This window comes from Myotis brandtii, unplaced genomic scaffold (assembly GCF_000412655.1).
Source record: "Myotis brandtii unplaced genomic scaffold, ASM41265v1 scaffold157, whole genome shotgun sequence".
NCBI lineage: Eukaryota > Metazoa > Chordata > Mammalia > Chiroptera > Vespertilionidae > Myotis > Myotis brandtii.
This window is the reverse complement of record NW_005355708.1, coordinates 5436012-5448223: the sequence shown is the minus strand read 5'-3', so window position 1 is coordinate 5448223 and position 12212 is coordinate 5436012. Positions and strand designations below refer to the sequence as shown.

The following is a 12212-nucleotide window of genomic DNA, read 5'->3' as shown; positions in this document are numbered from 1 at the left end:
GAGAGAGAATCATGGATTGGCTGCCTCCTGCACGCCACACACCGGGGATCGAGCCACAACCCAGGCATGTGCCCTGACCAGGAATTGAACCCAGGACCCCTCAGTCCGCAAGCCAATGCTCTATCCACTGAACCACATCGGCCAGGGCAAGTACTTTATTTTTTAATAGAATTTTTGAAAAAAGAATATAACTTTCAGAGCTGTATGATGACAATCTAGACATAAAGCGGGGAGAAGTTAATACAGAGAGTAATTCCAAATATGATAGCTTATTACTATTTACTTTTTAATACTCACCACCCAAGGATATTTTTCCATTGTTTTTTTTTTTTTAGAGTGGGGGAGGGAGGGAGAAGAGGGAGGGGGAGAGAGAGAGAGAGAGAGAGAGAATGAATGAGAATGAGATATATGAGAGAGATACATCGATTCGATCGGTTGCCTCTAGCCCTCGCCCCGACTGGGGCCTGGGATCAACCTGCAATCCAGGCACTTGCCCTTGATGGGGGGAATGGAACCTGAGACCCTTTGGTACATGGGACGATGCTCTACCATTGAGCCACACTGGCCAGGGCTATTACATATATTTTACAATTTTATAAGTATATATTATAAGATATATACTTATATACTTATTCTTTCAAAATATCTTGTACATATTTCAGTTCCTTCAGGGCAGCTTCCTGGCAGGTCAACTATAATGTTAAAGAACTTGTTAGAGAAAACTTATTTTTTACTTACCAAAGCCAAAAAGACTATCAGTCTTGCCAGTTCAGCGGTCCGTCCATTCACAGCTTTACTAGCCATGAAAGTGAAACAGATGTCGTTCCCACTTAGGATTAGGAGACGTGCATTATTTTCTAGAAGCCACTCACGAGGAACCACTTTTATTAGAGGAAGAACAGTTACTTAATGAGAAATTGCACAATAGCTATAGTAAACATCATTAATTACATGCAATATTACATCACTTCATTGGAAATATGATTATTGCCAAGGGAAAAGCTCAGAAAAAAATGCTTTAGTTTTTTAATTACAGCATTTAACTGGAGACAGAGATTACTGCCATGTCATGGCAGCTCTTATACATGTAATAGTAATACAGTCAAAGCATTTTTCCTACAGATAGATCAACAAGCAAGGTGGTCTAATCCTGTGAAAGGAAAGAAATCTTGAAAACTTCAGAATCTAAAGAATTTTGCATAAATGGGAAAAATTGTTTCACCTCTGCCATACCATTAAGAGAGGGTTTCTTCTTATACAACCAAGGAAGGTGTTTTTGAGAACTTGCAAAATGGGATTAATTAAATTATGAAGCTTTCAAATAATAATGGTAATAAAAATATACCTATAACATTCACAATTAAAGAAAAGTAAGTTGATTATATCCAGTCTCTTCAAACAATGCCTAATTCTTTAAATATTTTAAAGCATTTAATGGTAGGCAAGTCATTTGTTACCTGTAGAATTACTATTATAATTTTTAAAAAAATATATTTTATTGATTTTTACAGAGAGGAAGGGAGAGGGATAGAGAGTTAGAAACATTGATGAGAGAGAAGCATCGATCAGCTGCCTCCTACACACTCCCCACCGGGGATGTGCCCACAACCAAGGTACATGCCCTTAACCAGAATCGAACCTGGGACCCTTGAGTCCGCAGGCCGACGCTCTATCCGCTGAGCCAAACCGGTCAGGGCTACTATTATAATTTTGTAACTGTATTCTAATAATAAATTATGTTACTCTGTGTGATAAATATTGTTATTTTACCTGATAGTTCATCTATAAGACTGATAACATCATCTGCTGTCCACTCTTTGATGCCTGTGTCATATAGTAATTTAATGGCATCAGCCAGACCTTTCAGACTAGATTCATCTGTAGGTTCTTCTACCATTTTCTGCCAAACCACTTGTCCTGAATGATAATTGAAACAAAAATTAGGTTATGACAGAATAGTTGACTTTGTGATAAAGACTTCATGGATTATTTAAAAAGCAAATTGGATTGCATAATGGAATTCATTACTTATATGTGCTACTTTCATAATGAAAGTCAATTCTAATAACAGTATAAATTTGAATGTCTCTGACTGACTGATGTGATGAAGCACAGCCATAATAGCTAAACGAAGTAAAGAAAAGGTAGTTTCACCAAGCAGAATAGTACTTTTAGTTAAAAGATAATGCTACTCTGGTAACAAAAATTGGAATAAACAATTAATGTAATTTTACTGAAATAAAATAAAATCTGAAAAAGAGAACATGCTATATTTGAGGATCTCCCAAACACTTATATCAAAACAGAGTAATCCAGTTGATTTTTTTGTTATTTACCTATGACCAATTCTCTTTGTGAATTATGCACCAAAATTTAATTATAGATTGGCTTCTTGCTGCTATTCAACATAATTTAAACTAGTTACCTCCTGATATAAGGCAATGTGAACTAAAGAACTGCATGCTAATCTTAATATTAATCTAAATTTATTAGAAAGGCAAAAAAAATTTAAAAAATCACATGCACCCAAAATTAAGTAAAACATCAATATCAATACACTACTTTGATTTACTGGCACTTAGTCCCCTCCAGCAGCAAACATAATCTTGAATTAAGATAATGTTTAAAAATGAAAAGCAGCTATTTCCTATCCAGGGATGATAGGAAAATATTTGGTAGTGGCCTGCAGGGAACAATTTCCACCTTGAAGCTTAAGTTACGCACAAGTTAATGTAGTATAAATTCATGAAATCATGAAACATTTTAGTCATTAGGAATGATGAAACTGAGCGGGTACAAAAAGATATGCTTCCTAAAGTAAAAGTAATTAACCAGTTTTATAACATATCTTGCTAAAAAATAGATGCTCACCATCTTGAGGAGATATTGGTCCAAAGATGATATATAGTAATCTTGCCTGATTCACCATTGGCCATGGTTTTAATATACGTGTCAACCAAAAAGCAGAATCACTTCTATGTGTCCAATGATCAAACAGGACATTCCTACAGAACAGTCTGATCCTTAACTCTAGTTTTCGGGAATTTCCTATGAACACAAAAGGCTTGTAAACCATTTTTCCTAGAAAGGTTGATGTGCATAATAAATAAGTCAAATTTATTATACAATTGTTAATATACTAAAAGCATTAATTCACTTTCCTCTGTAAAATTTTTAGATTATTAAGGGATTGTTTTTTTGTTTTTTAAATATATTTTATTGATTTTTTTACAGAGAGGTAGGGAGAGGGACAGAGAGCTAGAAACACTGATGAGAGAGAAACATCAATCAGCTGCCTCCTGCACACCCCCTGCTGGGGATGTGCCCACAACCAAGGCACATGCCCTTGACCGGAATCAAACCTGGGACCCTTCAGTCCGCAGGCCGACACTCCATCCACTGAGCCAAACCAGTCAGGGCTAAAGGATTGTTTTTAAAAAGCTTTATTGAGATATGATTTACATAGCATACAATTTGCCCATTTAAAGTGTACAATTCAATGGTTTTTAGTATATTCACAGATATGTGCAGCTATCATCAAGTGAATTTTAGAATATTTGAGCATCTCAAAAAAGAAATTCTGCTCTTTTAGTTACCACTCCCAGCCCTAAGCAACCAATAATTTATTATTTGTCTCTATAAATTTTCCTCTTCTGGGATTTCATATGAATGAAGTCATACAGTATGTGGTCTTTTGTGACTAGATCCTTTCACTTAGCATAATGATTTGAAGGTTCATTCATATTATGGCATGTATCCAGCTTAAGTAATAAAATATTATTAGTACAGTTGAAGCCCTCTCAGTACTTCTCTTTCTCTACTCACATGCCACTTGAGCCTCACTATCTAATTCAGTGTTTATCATTCTCTTATATTTCTTTGTTGTTTTACTATAAACAGATACCACAATTTATTTTTAAGTATCCTTTCGAACTGTGCTTTTTTTCTATTTTAACTTCTGTATGTTATTTCTGAATTTTGGTTCTTTACCTGGTTTGCTGAAGACAATGGTCTGCATTTTGCGGGAGAGATCAGTCAGCTCACATAAAAAGTTAAAAACCCGATGGCACTCAAGTTCATCCCAACCTGCTGTTAAGGTCTGAGGATAATAAAATAAATGAAACATTGCAGATGTTTAGACCTCAAATCAAAACATAAGTCACTATTGCCTTATGAGCACATAACTGTCTTAGCACGTGATCCAGGGGATTTGTAATTTTTATCCACTATGGAACTATTGACATTAATAAGATATTTTACATAAAATATAGGAATGCTCCAAATCCAGTTTCTTTTTCATTGTAAAGGGAGTATGTTTTCAGAGAACTTCTAAATGATACTGAATCTTGAACTCTGACAGTATGAGGAAAATAACAAAGGCCCAAACCCTCAAACACAGCTTTAGACATCTGACTCATAAGCATACTGTGGCTTAGTTTTAGACTACAGTAGAACCCCTTTAACCCCCTCTAGCTATCATTATGATATTGCTTACAAAGGATAATGATTTCATTTTAATGTGACAATTATGAGCATTTATGACATTTGGATGTGAACAAGCAAAAAAATTTTATTAGAGCAAAATTTAATAATTATTTTTGAGCAAATCCAAATGTATAGTTAAACATCTATGGAAAGGAAATTCAAATGGTATATCACTATACAGTTGACCCTTGAACAACACAGGCTTATAATGTGCAGGTCCTTTATGCAGATTTTTTTCAGCAAATATCTGTAGTGTTTTCAATGTGAGGTTGGGAGTACACAGATATGGAGAGCTGACTGAATGCATTGATCTATGTCATTTTATATAGGGGACTTGAGCATTCATGGCTTTTGGTATCTGTGTGGAGTCCTGGAACCAATCCCCCTAGAATGCCAAGAGACAACTTACATTTTGGGGGAGTCAAAAGTTATACACAGATTTTCAACTGTGTGTAGGTTGGTGCCCCTAATGCCTGTGTTGTTCAAGGGTCAACTGTAATTAGATTTTGAAGATTTCTTAAAATAGTTGACCTGGATTTCAGTAGTGTATAAATTAATCTATTATCTCTGGAAGGACATACAAGAAACTGCTAACATTGGTTAATTCTATTGAAGGGCACTCAGTGGACAAGGGACAGGTCTTGGAGGGAGACTTACTTTTCACTTTACACCTTTTTATTTTATATAAATACACATGCTTACATTACCTGCCCTCTAAAAGAAGAAAGAAAGAAAGGAAAAAAATCTATCTTGAAAGAAGGCTAGTAGAAGGGCCTACCCTGGGATCAGAAGGTGGCTATCAGGCTGGGACATAAGCAAGATTGTTGTAGGACTGTTGTAAACCTCATAAGGTTGTTGTAGGTTTTAAAAGTTAGTACATGTAAATTGCTTAGAATCGTATAATATATTATCAATATTGAATAACATTACATTATGTTATTATGTTCTTTGTGTATAATAAAAGTTTAATTAAGCCCCGGGAGTGTGGCTCAGCAGTTGAGTGTCGACAAAATATTCTTAAAATCATACAACTGATTTTTTTCTTTTTTCCTAGCTCTACTGAGATATTACTGACATGTAAATTAAAGACATACAATGTAGTAATTTATATATGTGCATATTGCAAAATGGTTACCACATGGGGGTTAGTTACATCTATCACCTTAGTTACAATTTTTTCATACAGTTTATTTCTAAAATCACATCTCAAATAACTAGCCCAAGACTTAAAACTCATTACACACACATTCACACATACCTCACCTCACACTATTTCTAGTCTTTACAACAGTGGCTAGAAATGTTGAGAACATTGGTATAGAGCAGGTAAATGTTAAACATTTCTTACCAGTGAGAAACCCAAGAAGAAAATTTGAGGTGGCAAACATTACTAGACTAACACGTCAAATTTTTACAGTTTTATTTTGTTCTTTTTAACATTTTTAAAAATATACTTTTATTGATTTCAGAGAGGAAGAGAGAGGGGAGAGAAACATCAATGATGAGAGAGAATCATTGGTCGGCTGCCTCCTGCACGCCCCCTACTGGGGATCCCTTGACTGGAATCAAACCCGGGACCCTTCAGTCCACAGGCTGATGCTCTCTATCCACTGAGCCAAACCAGCTAGGGCTATTTTGTTCTTTTTTTAGATTATTATTACCTTTATTTTCCCATGGAACAATGGATTACATGCTCTACTTGTCAACAATTCAAAAACATTTTCTTCTTTCATTAAAAAAAAAAGCACCGCCCTACCCAGTATAGCTCAGTGGATAGAGCATCGGCCTTCGGACTCAAGGGTCCCAGGTTCAATTCTGGTCAAGGGCATGTACCTTGGCTGCGGGCACATCCCCAGTGGGGAGTGTGCAGGAGGCAGCTGATCGATGTTTCTCTCTCATCAATGTTTCTAACTCTCATTCCCTCTCCCTTCCTCTCTGTAAAAAATCAATAAAATATATTTTTAAAAAAAATAAAAAAAAGTACCTGTAAAAGCATGCCATAACATGATAATCCTGAACACTGCATAGGAGCTGCACAGCCATTGAATTTAAAACAGGGAACCTGTAAAGAGAACAATTATTCATTCCTTCTTTTCAGTGGAACTGTACAATGATTTTAAGTTTGATATTCAAATTTAATGGCAATGTAAACATTTTTTCAGTATTAACTGAAAATAATGTTAAGTAAATAACATTAAATAACATTGATTAGCATTATTATATAGGTGGGGATTATGAAAGAAATATAAAGCAAAGGATGCCTTCAAGGAGCTCACAATTTATTTAGGAGAATAAGATATACACATGTGAAGTTACTTTGATGATTTAAGGTTAGAATATGTATAAATGGCAAAATGACCAAAAAAGTACATCAGTTATTATGAAAACAAGGAAATGATAAATTTGGGAATGATCAAAAAAGCTTATGAAGGATGTGAAACAAGCAATGTCTAAAGTAGGATTCAGACATAACAAATGGAAAAGATTGGTGAGGGAAACAATAAGGGCAAAATTGTATAGAGGTAGGAATAAAAAAACTTTATTTGGGAATAAAAATATGATCAACTTAACTAGACTCAAAGTAATAGGAAGTACAGTTGTATGTCAGGGAGAACCTTAAATACCAACTATGGACTTTGGACCTTATCTTGCTGAAATTGAGTAGCCACTGAAAGACTTTTAAGCAAGAAAGTTAACTTGATGAAAGTGATGCTTTAGGAAGAATAACCTTGATTCATTGTCTTGGGGACTGAAGAAATGGATGGTAGAAAGGTCATCTGGGAAGCTGCTATAATAATATAGACCTGAATTCAATGCAAATATTGACATGAAAAAAGCTAGTGCATGAGAAATAGTTTGTATACTACTGAGTATAGAACTGAACCATCAGTATATGTATGTTTGGGTTTGAATAGTAAAACTCATTTTCTTACATAGAGATTATGATACATTGATACACATTTCCAAGTCATAAATTATCATAAAAGGGTTATTTTATATATTAAAATACTTTCCTATGTTTTTTGTATATTTTAACATTCAGAAATTACTTCATTTTAATAAAATATCTAAATCACCAGTTTAAAACATCCTCATGATTCTCATGTGGGATAAAAATACTTCTATACTCTGATAAACCTAATAACCTTAAGTGATGTATTTAGTTATATAAAAATTTTTTTACAATAAGTAAAAGATTACTATACTACATTTTGGTGTTTTATAATCTTTGAGGGCTTGGTAAAGTATTAGATTATCATCAATTAATTTTTTAGTACTAATTCATGAAGTTTTACTAATTAAGAATATAACTTAAATGAGTATAAGACAATCTTACTGGAAATCAAGATTGCGAACTAATTCAGAAGTATAATCTTACTTCTGCGAGTATCTTGTGAATGTACTTTAGTCTTTCTTTTGTGGGTAGCAACAATGTACATCTTTTAAACAGTAAACCTGAGAAAGTAAAACAAACACATGTAAAAACAGTGACAACAATTTAAAAATATCTATAAAGTGCAATCCATTAAAATATATCTATAAAGCACTGCATAATGTTTCCTGAAAGTTAAGTATAGTATACCACAGTGAACTGTGAGCTGATAGATTTTTTTAAAGAGGAATTTTGGGAGGAAGGGTATAACATTTATATGTTGAATATCAAGTGACTCTGATGTCTACCTAAGAGGCACTGATATAAAATCTTATAAAATATTATGAAATTGATACTAGGACAGATATGGAAATGTTTAAAATTATTTAGATTTTAAAAGATACAAGACAAAAAATACACTAGGAAACTTTATATTGTCTTTATTCCATAGAAAACATATTCCAATATCTCTTGAAATCAGCCTCATGTCCACAAAGGAAAATGTTGTGAATTGCAAAACATGGAAAAATGGGAAAAGAGATTTCATATTCCTTTTGGAAAAAAAAAATTAAAGTCATAAGTCCTTGAAATTTCAGAGGTTTGAAGTCATTTTTGCTCACAGAAAATATCCAGTTTGGATGAAATATTATTTCTTCCTTCAAAGATATCCTTTTATGGTGTTTGCATGTTAAGAATGTATAGAATTTTGTGTTCAGATATTTAAAAATGAAAAAAAGCTCTTCAATTTCCCAGAGAGATCTGTTACTTCAACTACAGTGACAGGAAGTGACTGATTTGTTTCCTCGAACTTTAAGTGGTCTGTTTTCCTAAAATGGCAATACATTGTTAACATTCCTGTGAGGGCAAATATCCTCAAATTAAAAATAAGATATATGGAAGGAAAATATATGCCTGAATATCATGGCTCTATTCAGTTTTTATTTTCTCTGCATTTACTTTTTTTAACATAATATAATTACTACTTCATATAATTCTGTAGACTATATGAGAATCTAATTTATTTTTAGAAGTTGCTATGTTTGGATAACACATGACCAGAATTGACTTTTAAACATAAACCCTATTTTTGTACATAAAAAGACATTTTCGGTGTTTGGTTTTTAGGCTGAGTTCTTTTCCTTTCATGTTTTGACATTCAGTCCCATGGTATATCATAGCTAGGGAATTGCAAGCTATAATTAATGTTGGTTGCCTTTTCTAATGTAAAACTCCTCTATTTTTAAGGGTTGCAATTCACCATATAAACCAATACAGGCTGACTTTTTTTTTTTTTTAAACACAAGTGCTCTGCTATATCCTTTGGAGACCAACTTCTTTAATTTCTTCCCACTAAAATAGTCAGATGTAATGTTCTTTCCCCACTGGCCATCTGCTCTGTTTTGTATGAAGAAGCAAATTAAAATTTATAATATTCAAAGAGCAGGAATCTGAAAATGTTACATTAAAGTCTGAAAATAAGAACAGATCAGATAGGAATAGCAACATGAGAAAATGTAAGTACATCAAACATTTACCTAAAGAATCAGTCATAAGCCAGATATCTGCATCAAAATTAAAATAAGGTTACAATCATTACATGACTAAAACTGTTTTAAAAATGTAGCTATTAAGATCAATACACATTTGTGTTTTTAAAAAATATACTTTTATTGATTTCAAAGAGGAAGGGAGAGGGGAGAGAGAGAGAGAAACATCAATGATAAGAGTGAATCATTGATCAGCTGCCTCCTGCACGTCCTCTACTGGGGATCCAGCCCACAGCCCACACATGTGCCCTTGACTGGAATCAAACCCAGGACCCTTCAGTCCGCAGGCAGACACTCTATCCACTGAGACAAACCAGCTAGGGCACACATTTGTATTTTTAACTGACTTATCCATATAATTGTCTTAATGTTTTGTTTGTTTGTTTAAGCAATTGAGCCTTGGTCAGGGGAAAAAAACTTTTTCAGATCAAAACCAAGAATAAGCTCATTACCTAACCAAGTACCACTTTCTCTGCAACTAATGATGCTTGAAAAAAGATATTTACAATAACAAGTAGCAAAAAGTAACTGCATATTCTGTTACAGACTTTACTAAGCCTAATCATAAAAGCTGAAGCCAATAACACTGTAATCAAATTATATACCTTTCATTTAGTCTTGTTAAATATACCTGTCAAATACAGTTTTATATATTTAAACATCTATATAGTCTTATTTTATTATCTTAAAGCTAGGCATCCTTGGGCTACTGAAACATAATATTCATTAACTCACCTGTATACCTTTATTTAAATCCTAAGATCACGTTGATATTTGGTCTTATTGTCATGCTTTGGTTAATTATAAAGTGATTTCATAATTAAATTGTTGTCATTAATTAAGTAAATATAGAATTTTATTTTAGCACTCTTAGGAAAAATAAAATCAATAAATGGAGTGAAAGACAAATGAATACAAATCAAGGAAAAAAAGGTTATGTAAATTTCCTTTGGTAATATTAATTTAATCATAACATAATGACTTGTTAGTAAACTGTACAATGCCTAAAAAAAAAGCCATTGTTTCTGATAAAAGAATAAAAGAATAAGTGATCTTCCACAATAAAGTGTTTAAATTTCTTTTCTATTTTAAGGACCAGATTATGGTTGAAAGAGGAAAGAGGTATAAAGATGAAACTCATTAGGATTATGGTTGAAAGGGAAAAAGAGGTATAAAGATAAACTCAGTAGATCCACAGGAAATAAAATACAATATACATCAATTTCCTAAACTGGTAAGCCACCTAGAAAAAAAGCATAGGTGACATTGTATCCACATGAAATCACAAGGGCTGACACTTTACATTAATGGGCATTCTCTAGTCTTTAAAGATAAGTGTAAGAGACTGCTGTTAGGGGAAAGTCCTCACATTGAAGAGTAAAAGCATCATAGAAATCGGCACATAATATTAGGAAATATTTCATTTCCCATGAGTCTCACAGAAATGTATAATAAAATCCCATTAAGTATAGTTCTTTGCTTGTTACAATTCTTATTACACAAATTACCTAGAGATCTGTAGTGTTCCAATACAGCAGAGTCTTGTCTCTTGCCAGGCAGCTCAAGGTTATGAAAGTCCTGTAGTAAAAGTCTTTTGCTTCCTGATGAGGTTGAGATATAATTAATAATATGCTGGCTGACTGTTTTGGACACCATGCTTAGCATGCTGACATCCTTCACTAGCAAAGGAAAAATATATACATATATATGAACGGCTTAAAGACAAGAACGTCACTGTTAGTACAGTGTAATAATTGATGTTTGCTCATTAATAATGATACTAAATAATAGTGAAAATAAAGAGGGACAAGAACGTCACTGTTAGTACAGTGTAATAATTGATAAGTTTGCTCATTAATAATGATACTAAATAATAGTAAAAATAAAGAGGAAAAATCTTAAAATTGTTTTAAATCCAGTGCTCAATAAATTAGGAACATTTTGGGATGTAATAGTCAAGTTACCATGTCATTATAATTAGAAGCATGCTTAGAGAGTTTGAGTATTGTACTTTCTCATTGTATCTCTTACCTAACAAATGATGAAACTTTGGAAAATAATCTTACTGTGAACACCATTAATTCTAGCATGGCCAAAGATGACAAACTAGTTCTTGGGAAAAACAAAAATATAGTCCCCAACCCTCACCTGATAAATATCTTAAGATTATTTGGAATATTTCCAATGGCAAGGCTCTAAAATTTCCAAGTGCTGATAAGGGCTGAGAATCTGAGTCGAGGGTGTTGGAAACATGGCTGGATCGACGACTACTACGTCTATATTTCTGGTTGGGAATCAAAGTGAAACTGGTATTTACTCTAGATGCCATCCTTTTTCTTATCTTGTGAATTTATCCTGGTTAGAAAAAACAAAGTACAAGAGACAAAGAAGAAAGGAAATTATACTGATGAAGAACTGTTGTTTTTTTTAAATGAAGAGGTTGATATTTTGATGGGAAATAGTGGCCTCTCTATATATTTACAAAGCTTTTTAATATGGTGCCCAATTTATGGAGTTCCCACCAGTAGAGTCATTACGGCATGATATGAAATATTTAAAAATATTTCTCTCTTAGCAAAATATTCTAAAGAGTTTTAGTAGAAAACGAGAATGTATTTGGATGAAATCTAGTCTAATATGCAAACATTTTATTTTTTATTTTATTATTTTTTTAAATATATTTTACTGATTTTTTACAGAGAGGAAGGGAGAGGGACAGAGAGTCAGAAACATCGATCAGCTGCTTCCTGCACACTCCCCACTGGGGATGTGCCCGCAACCAAGGTACATGCCCTTGACCGGAATCG

At 33.4% G+C, this 12212-nt stretch overlaps 1 protein-coding gene across 1 annotated transcript in view; it reads right to left on the bottom strand.

The window, feature by feature from the left end:
• The window catches only part of FBXO47 (F-box protein 47), a 26213-nt gene that overhangs the window by 8162 nt on the left and 5839 nt on the right, over positions 1 to 12212 (bottom strand). The window contains exons 2-9 of the mRNA XM_014536177.1: positions 11554 to 11760; positions 10914 to 11084; positions 7865 to 7941; positions 6470 to 6547; positions 3991 to 4099; positions 2872 to 3048; positions 1771 to 1917; positions 739 to 881 (exon numbers count right to left, since the gene is read on the bottom strand). Of these exons, the coding sequence (XP_014391663.1) occupies positions 739 to 881; positions 1771 to 1917; positions 2872 to 3048; positions 3991 to 4099; positions 6470 to 6547; positions 7865 to 7941; positions 10914 to 11084; positions 11554 to 11734 (1083 nt within the window). The 5' untranslated portion in view covers positions 11735 to 11760. The remainder of the gene's footprint in view (positions 1 to 738; positions 882 to 1770; positions 1918 to 2871; positions 3049 to 3990; positions 4100 to 6469; positions 6548 to 7864; positions 7942 to 10913; positions 11085 to 11553; positions 11761 to 12212) is intronic.